This window comes from Physella acuta, unplaced genomic scaffold, assembly GCF_028476545.2.
Source record: "Physella acuta isolate Inbredline_101_S28 unplaced genomic scaffold, ASM2847654v3 ptg000402l, whole genome shotgun sequence".
Lineage (NCBI taxonomy): Eukaryota > Metazoa > Mollusca > Gastropoda > Physidae > Physella > Physella acuta.
Window position 1 is genome coordinate 381,496 of NW_026731921.1, and position 14,881 is coordinate 396,376.

The window sequence follows — 14,881 nt, forward strand, 5'->3', positions numbered from 1 at the left end:
TCTCATTTGTGTATACAGCCCACTGCCACAACATATAACAAAAAAAAAATACAAGATCCTAGAGCAGTGGACAATTGTACATTTAATGCAAGCATGAACTTTTGAACTATGCAAACACTTGTTACAACCATTAGCTAAACAAAAATCAAATAAAAGCATCATTGCTAACAGAAGCTTAACACTTGTACTATTCATTTGATCTAATGGTCAGTGATAGATTGGGGTGGGGCCAGGTCTTATTGCTGGGCACTCCCCTCAGATGTTAGCATATAGAAGCTGCTTGCACCAATCATAGCATTCAACTTATATAGATCTGGTTTGTACAGCAATGTGGTCTAGTGATATCAACACTATATCAAGTCTAGAGTTATAAGGCAATTGTCAAGGATGGAAACATGTACACATTAAGGGAAACATCAAGACCAGCCATGATTAGATACTAAAGAATACAAAGGCAGGCAAAAGATGCCAAGTTTGCCCATACAGACCATAGACACAAAAGAACTAAAATTTTGCCCAGCTTTGATCAGTGGCTCAAAAAATACAATCATATTGCTAACAGCTTAAGGCAAAGATACATGGCTTGTATGGTACCTATAGATACAGTACACCTTCTGGGATACAACATGACTGGTTAACTGCTGTTTGCCCTGGTGGTATATCAAGGGTGACTAGCGAGGCAGGTGGTATTGCTAAATACAACAATCCAATTTTGTTAAGTTTTCAATGCAAACTTGTAAAAGGAATGTGTTATATTAATTAGCATCATACCCAGAAGTCCGATAGTTCAAGTACTTAGCCATACTGGACTTGGAGATAAAGTACATTGTAAGTACTAGCCAACTCACAGAAATTTTTAAGGGAAGGGGAAACTGCACATTAAAGTGTGTAGGAGCATATCTAAAAGAATGTAGAATCATACATATAAACAGCAAGACTGCTATAGAGCAATAGTTATCAAAAACTGGGAGAGGTGATTCCTTTAGAGGGCTGAATTAGTGAAAAATGTTCTATAGATATTTCATGGTCAGAAATTTTATATTCACCAGGGGCATATTGCTTCAAGGAATTTTTCACATCCAATATATATTATAGCACATTTACTCTTCCAACTGTATACTATGCAGAAAAAAAAAACCATTGCATTAAGTTTAATTTTATGGGAAGTTGTTGAAAAAGTAAATTTCTAGACATGTTTAGTATACATGTTGCCAGTGTAAACATGCTAGAGGGGTGGGGATGTGCCACAATTTCTTGGTGTTTAATGAAGTTGGAGACCACTGGTATATAGCAGTGTATACAGTTCACACAGAGTATCCTACAACAGACAAATGAATGCACCTTAAAGACTGTTCAATGTAACAAGTATATCAAGTAGAAAAATTTTACTAAGAGAAAACTATTTTTATATGTATATAATAAATATAAGTATATATTTCATAAATATAATTTCTTATTAAGAAACAATATAACATGGCTGTAATGGACAATAAAATCTTGTACAAATGGGAGATAACTAAAGAATGGACATTTGAGAACTAAAAGTTACAAAAAAAGCTGTACAAAAATATTCAGTTACAAAGATTGGACCTTGAGGATCAATATTTAAAAACATTTAAGTATCAACTTAAAGCAAGTCACACAAAAGACGCTCTGATTAATTGCAATTTGTGCAAAGTAATTAAGCATTTTCCAGAATCAGACAGAAAAACTCCACAACACATTGAGTTTGTATTTACAGAGAGATGCTTCATGCACTCTACACCTGAGGCAGGGGTCTACACATCCTGTTCTAACCTCACTACCTACACATAACAGGGTGGAGACTAAAACACACTGTTAATCCTTACCATAACATTCATCATTACTACCAAATTGTAAATACACTAAAAAGTTCTACATATTTCATATTTTCACTTTCAAAATTGGTCACATTAAAATATAATCTAAACATCAAAAGACACTTTTTTTTGTTACCCAATATAAAAATGAGGACTTGCTCTATCAAAATCTAATACATTAAATTTGATTTTAAAAAATACAGCCACTATTGTTTATAAGCTAGCACTGAAAACCTATCCAGCTTGCTTGTCTAGCCATGAGATCAAACACATGATACACAAAGGTAAAATGAATTACACTAAAATCAAACAAGATTAGTACATTAAAAATGTGACAAAAATATAAAATGCTAATTTAAAACACAATTTACTTTTAAAAGTGACTGGTATCCCCAGTAAAAGTATTATGCCATTCGACTAGCGAGGAAAAGTTTTAACTGACTGTACCGCCCCATGCTGTCAACCAAGTTATTTCAAAGTGAATATATTTTTTGAAATCCTCTAGATATTTAAGCATTATAACTACAGGTATAAATCAAACTGGTAACGACATGATTTCAACTATTGTGAAATTACTTTAAAAATTAAGTCTTTGATCTAGCTAAGCAAAGGATCATGAATTAATAAGATCATTAAGTATTCTAAATGAGCAATACAATTTGAGCTGCTCACAAAATATGAAAAAAATGTTTAAAAAATATCTGTCATGTCAACAAGTTGCTAAATGGAAACAGCTGATGTAGAAACCAGAGCCACTAGATATCACATCATGTTACTTTTCTCTGGCCCAGAACTCAAACACTTGCATGCATGAACAAACCTTGAGTAAAACTATTCTAGCCCACTGACATAACTATAGCATTGAATACAGAGAATATGTCTTTGTCTCATGAAGAACTAGCTAATGAAAAATGTGAACTAGATGGACAAAATGTCAATTTAGTAGCTCTAAAACTTTTGATATTAAATGTTATAGGAATTTACTTCCAAGGAAAATAAGTCTACGCTTTACACAGCTATTAAAATATTGTTTAAGACAATAGGTTTAACAAATAGTCGAGTCCTAACTTCTAGTTTTTGTTACATATAGCCAGAATGCTGATGGGTTTTCCTGACTTGGCAATAAAATCAAATATTTTTTCTAACACCTAATCTAATACAAAAGGTGGGTTATAAACTTAAGTATACAATGGCACAACCACACCACTAGCAACTAAACTTGGCCTAAAAAAACAAAACAAAGGAAACATGTCCAGCCAAAGTGGGCTATTGTGATTTACTGGCCCAGGCCATGTCATCTGATCTGGGCTTACTTCCTGTTAAACTCTCTATCAAACTTTCTGCCTTGCTCCAGAATCCAATCTTCTCTAAGGGGTAATTGAGCCAGCCTGTTGTGATGCAGTAGTAGGTCTCGTGGGGGGAGACGTGATGAATGCGGTGGTGCTTGCGAGGGAGGATGATGTGCAAGTCTTGCAGCAGTGTGATGTACCAGGGCAGACCAAAGTATGTGTGCGACCATTTGTGGCACTGAAATTAAATGTTTCACAGAACTTTAGAAACAGCATAAAAGATAAACACCTTCATGGTCAAGAAAGTGTAACATTAGTCCAATCATTAACAACACTTTATAGTATCCCAACAGATAGTGATATTATGTGTCTGAACATAAAAGTAATATCAGTCCATTACAAATGTAGAATCAGTCTAACAACCATTAAATTAACAAATTCAAATTGATACTAAAACAAATGTTTACATTCAAAAGACATGTGATGTATAAACAAACCTGATTTGTGAGGCTTACAAAGACAGCTAACAAGAACATGTACATCTTCCAGTTATAGGACTCAGCTATCTCTCCAGGGGAAAGAGTATAAAACTGGTAGGCTGAGTATCCAATGAAGGGAATAATGACAGCAAAGTTATCACCATTTGTTTCAATGAAGTCATGCCGAGTGATGGATGTTGGATCAATATGATGTTCTCTAAACGGTCGAATAAAACCCTGAAGTATGAAAGGACAAGTTGTGATCAACAGCTGGTAAAAAAATGTGAGGTTTTAAAATTTTTAGTTCAAGTTGTAAATTTATGATGAGATAAGGGTATTACAGGTAATATGATTATAAGCAAAACCATCAGTTATAGGACACTGCTAAACAAAAAACAATCAATGAGCTTACACTTCCAACCACAGGCAAGTCCACAGATCCCCAGGTATCAGCACCCCAATGGACAACACCACTGCAAAAGTCAGCTGTCACAATACCCAGCACTGAAAATTGTTAATCAATTCAATATTATAAAAATCAAAACATTCTTTTTGCCTAGATATTCTTTAAAAATAACTAGATTCTAGATCTACATTTTACAGGTAAAAGAACACTTACAAGCACAAATAAGAATCATATGCCAATCTCCAGGTCGAAAGTATATGATCAGATAGTATGTGTTAACTATCAACAAAAATATGCTGACACACAAACAAACTGTTTCTTGGAATCTTTTGCCTGTGAAAATAATTATCTATTAGAAATTTGCCAGATGATTAAAAAAGAAAGAGAGTAGGCCTGTATTCACTAAATATCCAATATAGAGTAACCCTGCCTCTACTGATCACATGCCTTAATTTACAATTAGGTTTATCAACTTTTAGTTTCATTAGCTTTAAGTTTAGTCTGTATATTTGCAGTAATATCGTTAATCACATATTTGGTAGGTCAATGTCAATAGTCTTCTAGACTCCAGTAGGGTGGGGAAAAAAGCGGGGGGGGGGGGGGGGGGGGGGGTGGGGAGGGGGGGGCTAAGAAATAATTTTAGTTTGGGGAATGACGAATGTCTAATAATAATTTTTTTTAGATCTAATCTAGATTTCAGAATAGATCTAATTTATTCTAGATTTAACTAATAACTAGATCTATCAGAATTAACTTGTAGAAATCTAGATGACTAAACAAAAAGACTAGTCCAGAACTCCTGACTTATGTAATCTAGTGTATCGAAGTGAGAGAAAAGCCAGGTTTTTAAAAAATCAACAAGGTACACACCTGCGGTATACTTGCTCGCCAATTCCTTAGCACCTGCGTGTTCAGGGCCCCATCGAGGTTTAGATGCGACTTCTCCTTCTGAGTATTGAATATTTTTATTAGGGTCTTCTTCTGTCATAGAATTTGTAATTATTTCACTGTCTGACTTAACAGCCATCTCTTTTATTTGTTTGATCCCTCTGGTGACTGCTATTGTAGCAATGAAGTCTCAGCAGTAACCGGCTGGGGTGATGAACAAAATACAGGTTGAAATCTGATTGGATAAAAATATTTTATCTGAAAGAAATCATAACCTACATTAACAAAAAGTCATTTTTGTGTTATTTAGAAAACCAAAATTTTTTTTTAAATATTTGAATATAATTGAACAAAAATATTATATCTATATCTAACAGCGGTTTTATAAAAAATAATTGTATAAGTTGTATAAGTCAACAGGCTCACAACACATCAACACATATTCTTTGAGTGTGCTGTGCTGTCCCATTGAAAATGTGTAGTGTAGTACAGTGAAGCAAAATTAGCAGCCTATGTTCATGTGCTATCATTACATGTAAAGTTTACTTTAGGTCAAGTTCAATAACCTCAGTGAGACCATGTTTCAGTGTGTTTTATCACGTACACAGACATATGATAATCATTGAAATGATTGAATCAAACTGATCTAGATCTAGATCTAGACTAGATCTAGATCTCTAGATCTAGCTAGAATCTCAATCTTGAATCTAGATCTAGATCTAGAATCTCGATCTAGATTAGATTCTAGAGTAGATCTAGACTAGATCTAGATCTAGAAATCTAGATTCTAGATTTTCTAGAATCTAGTCGTAGATAATAGATCTAGATCTAGATCTAGATTAATAATTAGGCCTATAGGCCTAATTATAGTAATTAATTAATAATTAGGGCCTATTCAAGATAGAATATCTAGTATTCTCTAGATCTCTACTTCTAGATCTAGAATCTAGATCTAACTAACTAACTACTAAAAAGTACTAGATATCTAGATTCTAGAAGATCTGGTACTAGAATCTAGATTTAGATCTAGACTAGATAGATATTAGAATTAGATAGATCTAGATCCTAACTTAATTTTAATTTAATAATTTATTTGAGTAGGCCTAGGCCTATATCTACTTTTAGTACTTATTTATATCTAGTATCTAGTGTCTAGTCTAGATTCTAGATTATTCTTCTAGATTCTCTACTACAGGGGTTCCCAACCCTGTGCCCGCGGGCGCCATCATGGCGCCCGCCGAACGATTCGTATGTGCCCGCCTCTCACTATCCGACAGAGACAGAATGTTTTTCATAAACATTATTGAAGGGGATGGAAATCAAAAGTTTTAAAGTTTGAGGGGGGGGGGGTGCAAAAGGTTTGTCCCGGGGTGACGGGAAGGGTCGCTGGAAGTTTGTCGATTTAAAATAGGTGGTGCCCGCCACCCTACCGATATTTTAGAATGTGCTCTAGAGTAAAAAAATGTTGGGAACCCCTGCTCTACTAGATCTACTAAATACAACTAGTTAGTAGGCCTAACTAATTACTTAGTAATTAATCTAGGCCTAATTGTCCTAAAGAGTTCAACAAAAAAGTTATTTATTAATAACTTATTTATATTTAGGCCTACCTACTTAACATATTTAATACCGGCCGACCCGCGGTATCATATGCAGCTATTTAGTTGTTTTATTTTCTACTTTTCTGTAATTTATAAGTTCAATTTTAACTTGTGAATTTGATAGTACCAATTCTGCCACTGAGAATATTTGCTATAAAACCCTACCCCCCCCCCCCCCCCCGTGAAAGCAGCCTCCTCTTAGTTACCTCCCCTAAGTTTAAAATCCTTTAAAATTGTTAAAAAATAAATTATCTGCCCCTAATAACCATCACTAAACCCGGCTCTACAATTGTAAACATTTAGTGTGAACCACAGCTCACCAGACCATGTGGGGGTGGTAAGGATAGTCCTAGAGAGGAAGATAGGGGGCTGCTAGGCGTGCTTACAGCTTGGTGTTTTCTATGGTCTCCAAGAAGAGAATTATATATTTAGATAAATAACAATATTAATTATTTAGGCCTATGTTAATATGTAGTAGTATGTACTATGTAGGAATTTAATCAAATACTAGAATCACTAGATGATAGATCTATAAAGTAAAAATAGATCTAGAATACATCTAGAATACATCTATCCATAACTATAATCTATACTATTGACTATATATAGACTATAGGCCATAGGCTATCATTATATAGATAGGCCTAGGCTAAATTAAATATTATCTAGATTCTAAAATAAATACTAGGCCTATAGTTTATTATAGTCACTTTGGACTATTGTCATAATTGTCATTGATACCACTGGAAAGGAATCATTTTTTTTTTAAATTGTCTGATGTGTCATTAGAGATCTAGGAATCTTGGTGGTAGCTGACAGTAAACTACTAACAACAACCCTAGATTTATACTTGCTAATTGTCAATACAAAGTATTTCTAACCCACCCAATTCCTACCATCTCCCTATCCCTAAAGTGACTGATATTAAATTATTTAACCATATCTTGAGTCCACTGGATATTAATACATATCTTTGGTCCATTAGGTTTTGAGCAACTTCTTCAATCCAGACCTAGACCTACAGATTTCTTTAGTGCTCATCATCAGCTGTCCATAGTGAGTAACATATAGTGTGTGGTGGAGGGGGGCATCTGACTAGAATCAATCAACCTATATAGAAGACAGTGGACATACCAGCACTGTACACATCTATATATATAATTCTCTTCTTCGAGCCGTTAGAAAACAAGCTGCAAACGCTCTCCCTACCTCCCCACCCCTACATGGTTTTAGTGAGCTGTGTTCACTCTAAATGTTTACAAGCAGAGCCAACGATTTTAAACGTGGGGGGGGGGGGGGTTATGGTCCTTAACGAGCTACTTATAGTGTTTTAAAGAAATATTTTCAGTGTCAGCGTTGGTACTGTCGAATTCACAAATTATGAATTATTGAAAATTAGAAACAACTAAATAGCGGCGTATGTTATGCCGCGGGCCGGCTCGTATACAAGATTTGACATACCAGTTTTTGAAATGTCTTACATGAAGTGGAGACTTTTTTTTTACATGTATATGCTTACATAGCAGGACATTATTTACCATGGTTGTGTTCTCTTCTCAAAGATATGTTTCTTTTTATCTTTCTTTTGGTCTATATAAGCTAGGCAGCAAACTTAAAACATTATTCCCTGCAAAATAATAAATATTTCTACATTAAACTTGTAGTAATATATTTTTATTTGTATATATCTTTACAAGCTTTTATTTAGGTTGCAATGATTGTTTGTAGTTTATTTGTGTCTAATCTTGTAACTCAATTTCCACAAAATTACTTTCAAACTTTCCAGATACATTCCACTGCGATGACAAAACAAGTCTATCTATTTTTTAATTTAATTAGATGTTTAATTAGTCATTAAAAATTAATTAAACGAGCCGGCCCGCGGCATAACATACGCCGCTATTTAGTTGTTTCTAATTTTCAATAATTCATAATTTGTGAATTCGACAGTACCAACGCTGACACTGAAAATATTTCTTTTAAACACTATAAGTAGCTCGTTAAGGACCATAACACCCCCCCCCCTTCCTTCCCTCCCCCCCCCTCCTCCCCCCCCCCCCCCCCCCCCCTACGTTTAAAATCGTTGGCTCTGCTTGTAAACATTTAGAGTGAACACAGCTCACTAAAACCATGTAGGGGTGGGGAGGTAGGGAGAGCGTTTGCAGCTTGTTTTCTAACGGCTCGAAGAAGAGAATTATATATATAGATTAATTAAATGGTTTTGAAACTAAAGGGGAGATAACAAAATTAAATAACTTGATTCCTATATTCAATAACAGAAGGGGAGATAATTTACATAAACTAGCTAGACGGGATCACCAGAACAGTCTGGTGACCTGTAATTTACGTCGAATGTTTACAATTGTACAGCCATTTGATCTAGTGAAGGCTATTAGGGGGAGATAATAAAGTTTTTAAACAATTTGAAACTAAGGGGAGTTAGCAACTTTTAGAACTTGCTGTCCTCTGTAAAATATGGTCTCGGATGACTGCTTTCACGGGGCAGACAATCCTATTTTAAATATCGCCAGCTACTGATGGTGTTTTAAACCAAATATTTTGTTTTGTGTGGACGTCATAAAAATTAGGAATCACTAAAAAGTAGAAAATAAAACAAGTATATAAAACCTTTATAGCGACAAGCTTTTAAATGCAATGAAAATAAGAAAAATAAAACTAATCTACTTTCTTTCATAAAAAGTAGATTAGTTTTATTTTTCTTATTTTCATTGCATTTAAAAGCTTGTTGCTATAAAGTTTTTTTACCCTTGTTTTATTTAACAATATTGTCAATCATTTCTTGTCTCCCCTGGCCCTTGTCCCAGTAAAAAAAAAAGACTGGTGCATTCAAGAGATTTTACTTAATTATATGGACTTAATTATCTTTTATTTCACACCTTTTTCACAGTTACATGAACTTGAGATGAGTAGCTACTGTGTTCAAAAGACGCTGATCAGGTGGATGGTCCATCAGTTGATAAAGAACAGCACGCCAAACAAAAACTCAACACCAATTTGTTCTAGGTGCCTCTCCACTGTTGCCCAGTATGTTAAGCCAAAAAAGGCAAAAGGAGAAACTTACAGAAAAGTTGGTTTAATTTCTTACTTCTACAGTCACGCTGCTTTTGCTGCTACATTTTGTAGTACTATATTATTACAATTTTGTCTAGAATTTAAAATGTTACTTGAACTTTGACTTAGTTACATTTTGTAATTGTTTTGACTGTTATGTCTGAAATTTATTTCTAATCTTCTAGCAACGCCATTTTGTGGATTACATGGAGGTAACAGTTTCTGGTGGTAAAGGAGGAAACGGGATGTTGTCTTTTCTGTCCCTCCCCAGGCGCGAGTGGGCGGGGCCTGATGGGGGCAATGGTGGCAACGGAGGTCACCTCATTTTTAAAGGTAAACCTGGAGGAGAGCACTGTCAGAACATTCCAGACCATTCCAGTCTACACACATCTTGTTTAATCATTCTATACCAGACAATTCTATTCTACACACAGAAAAATCCATCTCACTTTTATTTCAGTGAGTCAGAAATTGAAATCCTTGTCTCACCTTTATTTCAGTGAGTCAGAAATTGAAATCCTTGTCTCACCTTTATTTCAGTGAGTCAGAAATTGAAATCCTTGTCTCACCTTTATTTCAGTGAGCCAGAAAGTGAAATCCTTGTCTCACCTTTATTTCAGTGAGTCAGTGAAATCCTTGTCTCACCTTTATTTCAGTGAGTCAGAAAGTGAAATCCTTGTCTCACCTTTATTTCAGTGAGCCAGAAAGTGAAATCCTTGTCTCACCTTTATTTCAGTGAGTCAGAAAGTGAAATCCTTGACTCACCTTTATTTCAGTGAGTCAGTGAAATCCTTGTCTCACCTTTATTTCAGTGAGTCAGTGAAATCCTTGTCTCACCTTTATTTCAGTGAGTCAGAAAGTGAAATCCTTGTCTCACCTGAAGCCACTAGAGGCGGCACCAAATGGAGTGAGGGGGGGAACAAAACAGCGAGATGGGAAGAATGCGGAACATCGTTATATAGAGGTACATTCAACATCCGTGTTGTTATATACAGGTACACTCAACATCGTTATGTAGAGGTACACTCAACATTGTTATATAGAGGTACACTCAACATCGTTATATAGAGGTACACTCAACATCGTTATATAGAGGTACACTCAACATCGTTATATAGAGGTACACTCAACATTGTTATATAGAGGTACACTCCACATCACTATGCAGAGGTACATTCAACATCAGTGTTGTTATATAGAGGTACACTCAACATCGTTATATAGAGGTACACTCAACATCGTTATATTGAGGTACACTCAACATCGTTATATAGAGGTACACTCAACATCCATGGTCTGTTTTAGCTGTTTAGGTTTGTATTTGTACAACTTGCAGAAGATTAAATATATTTTTTTTTAAACTCTCTTAACCATAAGTTTTTAAATGTACTCAAAATCAAACAAAAAAATATTTAAAATATTCCCATAGAACAGTCACTCAATGTACCAATAATCTCTGCTTTAAAACCACTCAATAATCTCTGCTTTAAAACCACTCAATAATCTCTCCTTTAAAACCACTCAATAATCTCTCCTTTAAAACCACTCAATAATCTCTCCTTTAAAACCACTCATCACCTAAAATTTTCAAAATATTTCTGCCATTACAACTCCCTGCTTGCATGCTGTGTCATCTATCGCTATATTCCCCTTGTTTAATGATGTTATGTAGTCACCTTGATTATATTTCTAATTATTTTACATTTGATACAAAAATTCATTGGCATTGAGGCTAGACATGTTCAAATGTTGAAACAAATAAGTGTTGAAAGCTTACGAAAAATTGATTGCTTGATACAATTTAGACAACATTATGCAAGTTAAATTAAAGCTCTTAAAGACGTTGTTACTGACTAGTTTATTTTAGTCACATTTTAAAATTTTAATGATAAGTAATATTAATGTATTTTGATATATTCCCTTAGGTGCCTGTTGGGACTATAATAAAGTCTGAAGATGGCGAGGTTATCTCCCTTGATAAAGAAGGTGACATATACATAGCTGCCAGGGGTGGGGCTGGTGGAAAGGGAAACTACTTTTTCCTGAGCAATGAGAACAGAGCACCAACCATCGCAGAGATAGGGGCTACAGGACAGGAGAGGAAGCTGGTGGTCGAGTTAAAGACCATGGCACACGCAGGACTGGTCAGTCAAGTTCATACTAATTGATTTTTAAATTTATTTTTGGATTTTTCTATCTTATTAATTAACACACATTAACATTAGAGTAAGGGACATAAGCAAGATAAACATGGGTTTTGCTATAATTTCAGGATTATCTTTCTTAAATCACATCTATGTAACAAGAGTTTTCTTTAGCCTTGAATTAGGTCTCTTTGAAGATGATCACTAAAACATTTCAATTTACATTAGATTGAAACTGAACTTGACCATGACATTGCTAATCTCCGATACATTTCCATTACTTTTTCCAATAGCATGCTACAACCCAAACACAAACCTTTTATTACATCAGTTTAATTTAACCTCCAAGTTTAAGTTTGTTAATTTGATTTGATTGAAAATTAAAAATTTTATTTTGATATATAATGAATAAGTTAGTTTTTAAAAAAGACTGGAGCTACAACACTTGAGTATATACGGGCTACGTTAATTTATTTGTCATGACAATGTTTAAATTATGGGGTGGAAAATATGGGGTGGAATGGGTTGAATACTTGAATGGGTTGAATACTTGAATGGGTTGAATACTTGAATGGTTTGAATACTTGAATGGGTTGAATTCTTGAATGGATTGAATACTTGAATGGGTTGAATACTTCCTCATGACACAGCTTGCCCACCTGACTGGACAGAGTGCTCTACTAGATGTCCAATCACTTACCTATGTCAACATTCCTAATTATATCACAATGTCTACCTAATATAGAACACAATAAACTACACTACAACCATGTCACCTAGCTCAGTATTCCGCACCATGTTTGTTTCAGATTGGGTTCCCTAATGCTGGCAAGTCCACCCTACTGCGCGCCATATCCAGAGCCCAACCTGAGGTCTCCGCCTTCCCCTTCACCACCCTCAACCCCCATGTGGGCATGGTGTTGTATGATGACTACGAACAAATTGCAGGTACAGGCACTTTACACTCTTTCTGCCCTAAATTATTTTCACATTTTTACAACCCATGCTGCAAATTGACTCATTACTTTTCCCCCATTCAGTTAAAAACTACACATGCCATACATATAAATTAACTGTAATTGAATTCTCCACATATTATTATTAATCTTAAGTTATCATTAATTAATTGAAGAAAGAAAATGTAGGCTACATGTGTGCAAGAACAAACTTAGCAAAAAAAAATACACTTTAGTTGGGAAAATAATTGACTTTTTTTTTTTAATAAAAAGAAATATGTCCTTTTTTAAACTAAAATTATCATTTAGAATAGCATTTAAAATAGATTTTGCTTAATATGTAAGTTATCTGTAGTTGGTAGCCACTGCCTTTGATAGGCATTCTGCAGTGTTAAAACAATGTTCACTTGTCTGTGATTTCACAAGCAGTGTTTACACGTTACAAAACTAATTATATGGACAAATGGTGTAAGAATCAAACACAGCTAAAATTGGCAGCTCTAGTGATATTGTGACTTAGTTTTGAGTTGCTAATGCTCAGACAAAAGAGAGAGAGGGAGAGAAATAGATGAGCTACACTTATCTGCCCTTGGTCGTTTTAGTCTTAACGTGTTTATTGATCTTGTTAGTAGAAACAAAAACGATGTAAAATGTGGGTTTTCATGCTTGTTTTTTTTTTTTTTGGGGAATTTTTTGGGTGTGTTTTAAGTTCATGTTTAAGTGAAATATCTTGAATGCACCAGTCTTTTTTTTTAAACAAGTTATGTCCCTTGTTTTAGGCTTTAAGGACTATAGTTTTTTATTTTTGTCCAAACCAATTGTGAAGCTATGAAGTAAAAGTTTTTTTACCTCTCCAGTTGCTGACATCCCTGGGCTGATCCCAGGGGCCCACCAGAACAAGGGGCTGGGCATCAGTTTCCTCAAGCACATCGAGCGCTGCCTGGGTCTCATCTATGTCCTTGACCTCTCAGTGGAGCAGCCGTGGCAGCAGTTGGAGCACCTGAAGTTTGAGCTGAACCAGTACCAGCCTGGCCTGGCTGACAGACCCAACCTGCTCATCGGCAACAAGATCGACCTGCCCGGCGCCTCACACAAGCTGGAGCAGGTCAAGACACACCTGGCGGAGTCTACGACGCAGGGGGCCACGTCTGAACCCATGAAAGTGTTGGGGGTGTCGGCTAAACATTTGATTGGAACAGAAGAGCTCCTACACTACTTGCGGATAATGTACGACACACATCATAAGGAGTTGATTTGAGTTGACAATAAATGTGTTACACTGATATGTTCGCTTGTTATGTGTAGGCTATGGTAATGTTATCTAGTGTCTTTAAGAGCCTGTGCCATAAGAATATAAACTGTTGTTTTAAATACATTATAATAATGACAGTAAATTAATGTTTACTTGTCTAGGAACTGATAAGTAATGCTGGAGTTGTTGACATAGCAACACAGGAGAGAGCACTCTAACTGCAATTAAATGGTGTTATCTTTGAGGAGTCACAAGTGATCCAAGTGTAGTTATTTTACAGTGTAGTTAGAACTGTTTGCATTTGGAGCATGACATTATCTTAATTTTAATACAGATTCTAAAAGTCACCTCTGCTTTGGCCACTAACTCTAACTTTGTACAAAAGTTTGTGATATTCAACATTCACTCTAATGCAGGTTTTAAAATGTATTCATGAACTTATTATTTCAAGATTTATTTAAATTAAAAACCAACAAATATTTCCATTATGATTTGAGTGCAATAATATTTAATTTAATTAAGAAATTAATGAGTTGTAAACTTTCACTATGCACCACCAGTCGTTAGATGGGCAATGGCTCAACTGTTGAAATGACTACGGCCAAACACAGTGGCGTAGCGGGGTCGAGTGTCAACAGGCACGGCACTTAATGGTGTCACCCCCCCCCTCCAGAGGCGTAACGACCCTTCCCGGGAACAAACTTTCAATTTTCGATTTGCACCTTCGATTTTGCACCCCTTAAAAGACTATTTAACACTCGAATTAATCAATTAAGTGAAATTGTCATTTTTCTCTATATATTTTGCTCTTTTTTGCCAAACTATTTCCCCTTCAAAAACATTATTTACATCACAAGGCTATGATGTTCTAAGAAAATATATTTTCAATGACAACACAGTCTTAAAATTTGATGATGCTCTAATAACTTGATATAACATTTATCAAGTTAAAA

At 35.2% G+C, this 14,881-nt stretch overlaps 2 protein-coding genes across 9 annotated transcripts; one reads left to right on the top strand and one right to left on the bottom strand.

Annotated features, from left to right (window-relative positions):
• Window positions 1-61: 61 nt before the first annotated feature.
• LOC131942335 (plasmanylethanolamine desaturase 1-like) lies at window positions 62-5,116 on the bottom strand. Its single transcript, XM_059302147.1, has 5 exons — window positions 4,886-5,116; window positions 4,229-4,348; window positions 4,022-4,113; window positions 3,628-3,846; window positions 62-3,368 (listed from the first exon to the last, which is right to left on the bottom strand). Exons 1-5 carry the CDS (start codon window positions 5,040-5,042, stop codon window positions 3,108-3,110), a joined length of 849 nt encoding a protein of 282 aa, XP_059158130.1. The 5' UTR covers window positions 5,043-5,116; the 3' UTR covers window positions 62-3,107.
• Window positions 5,117-5,298: 182 nt separating this feature from the next.
• LOC131942336 (mitochondrial ribosome-associated GTPase 2) lies at window positions 5,299-13,959 on the top strand. Of its 8 annotated transcripts, none has more exons than XM_059302148.1 (8): window positions 5,308-5,503; window positions 7,490-7,560; window positions 9,413-9,592; window positions 9,762-9,909; window positions 10,425-10,540; window positions 11,502-11,720; window positions 12,530-12,668; window positions 13,534-13,959. In XM_059302148.1, exons 1-8 carry the CDS (start codon window positions 5,482-5,484, stop codon window positions 13,932-13,934), a joined length of 1,296 nt encoding a protein of 431 aa, XP_059158131.1. In that variant the 5' UTR covers window positions 5,308-5,481; the 3' UTR covers window positions 13,935-13,959. The 8 variants fall into 8 exon arrangements, with proteins under 8 accessions (XP_059158133.1, XP_059158131.1, XP_059158134.1 ...); XM_059302151.1 differs by having other exon boundaries at window positions 5,309-5,473; XM_059302154.1 differs by having other exon boundaries at window positions 5,310-5,438.
• Window positions 13,960-14,881: the final 922 nt, after the last annotated feature.

What these genes read in the sequence shown, in the direction of transcription:
- LOC131942335 (XM_059302147.1), bottom strand. Translation starts at nt 5,042, where the DNA reads ATGGCTGTTAAGTCAGACAGTGAAATAATTACAAATTCTATGACAGAA. An exon ending in GGCGAGCAAGTATACCGCAG is followed by an intron (nt 4,349 to 4,885) that starts GTGTGTACCTTG and finishes TTATTTTCACAG; the next exon opens with GCAAAAGATTCCAAGAAACA. An exon ending in TTGTAAGCCTCACAAATCAG is followed by an intron (nt 3,369 to 3,627) that starts GTTTGTTTATAC and finishes ATTTAATTTCAG; the next exon opens with TGCCACAAATGGTCGCACAC.
- LOC131942336 (XM_059302148.1), top strand. Translation starts at nt 5,482, where the DNA reads ATGTTTCAGTGTGTTTTATCAC. An exon ending in AAGGAGAAACTTACAGAAAA is followed by an intron (nt 9,593 to 9,761) that starts GTTGGTTTAATT and finishes CTAATCTTCTAG; the next exon opens with CAACGCCATTTTGTGGATTA. An exon ending in TGACTACGAACAAATTGCAG is followed by an intron (nt 12,669 to 13,533) that starts GTACAGGCACTT and finishes TTACCTCTCCAG; the next exon opens with TTGCTGACATCCCTGGGCTG.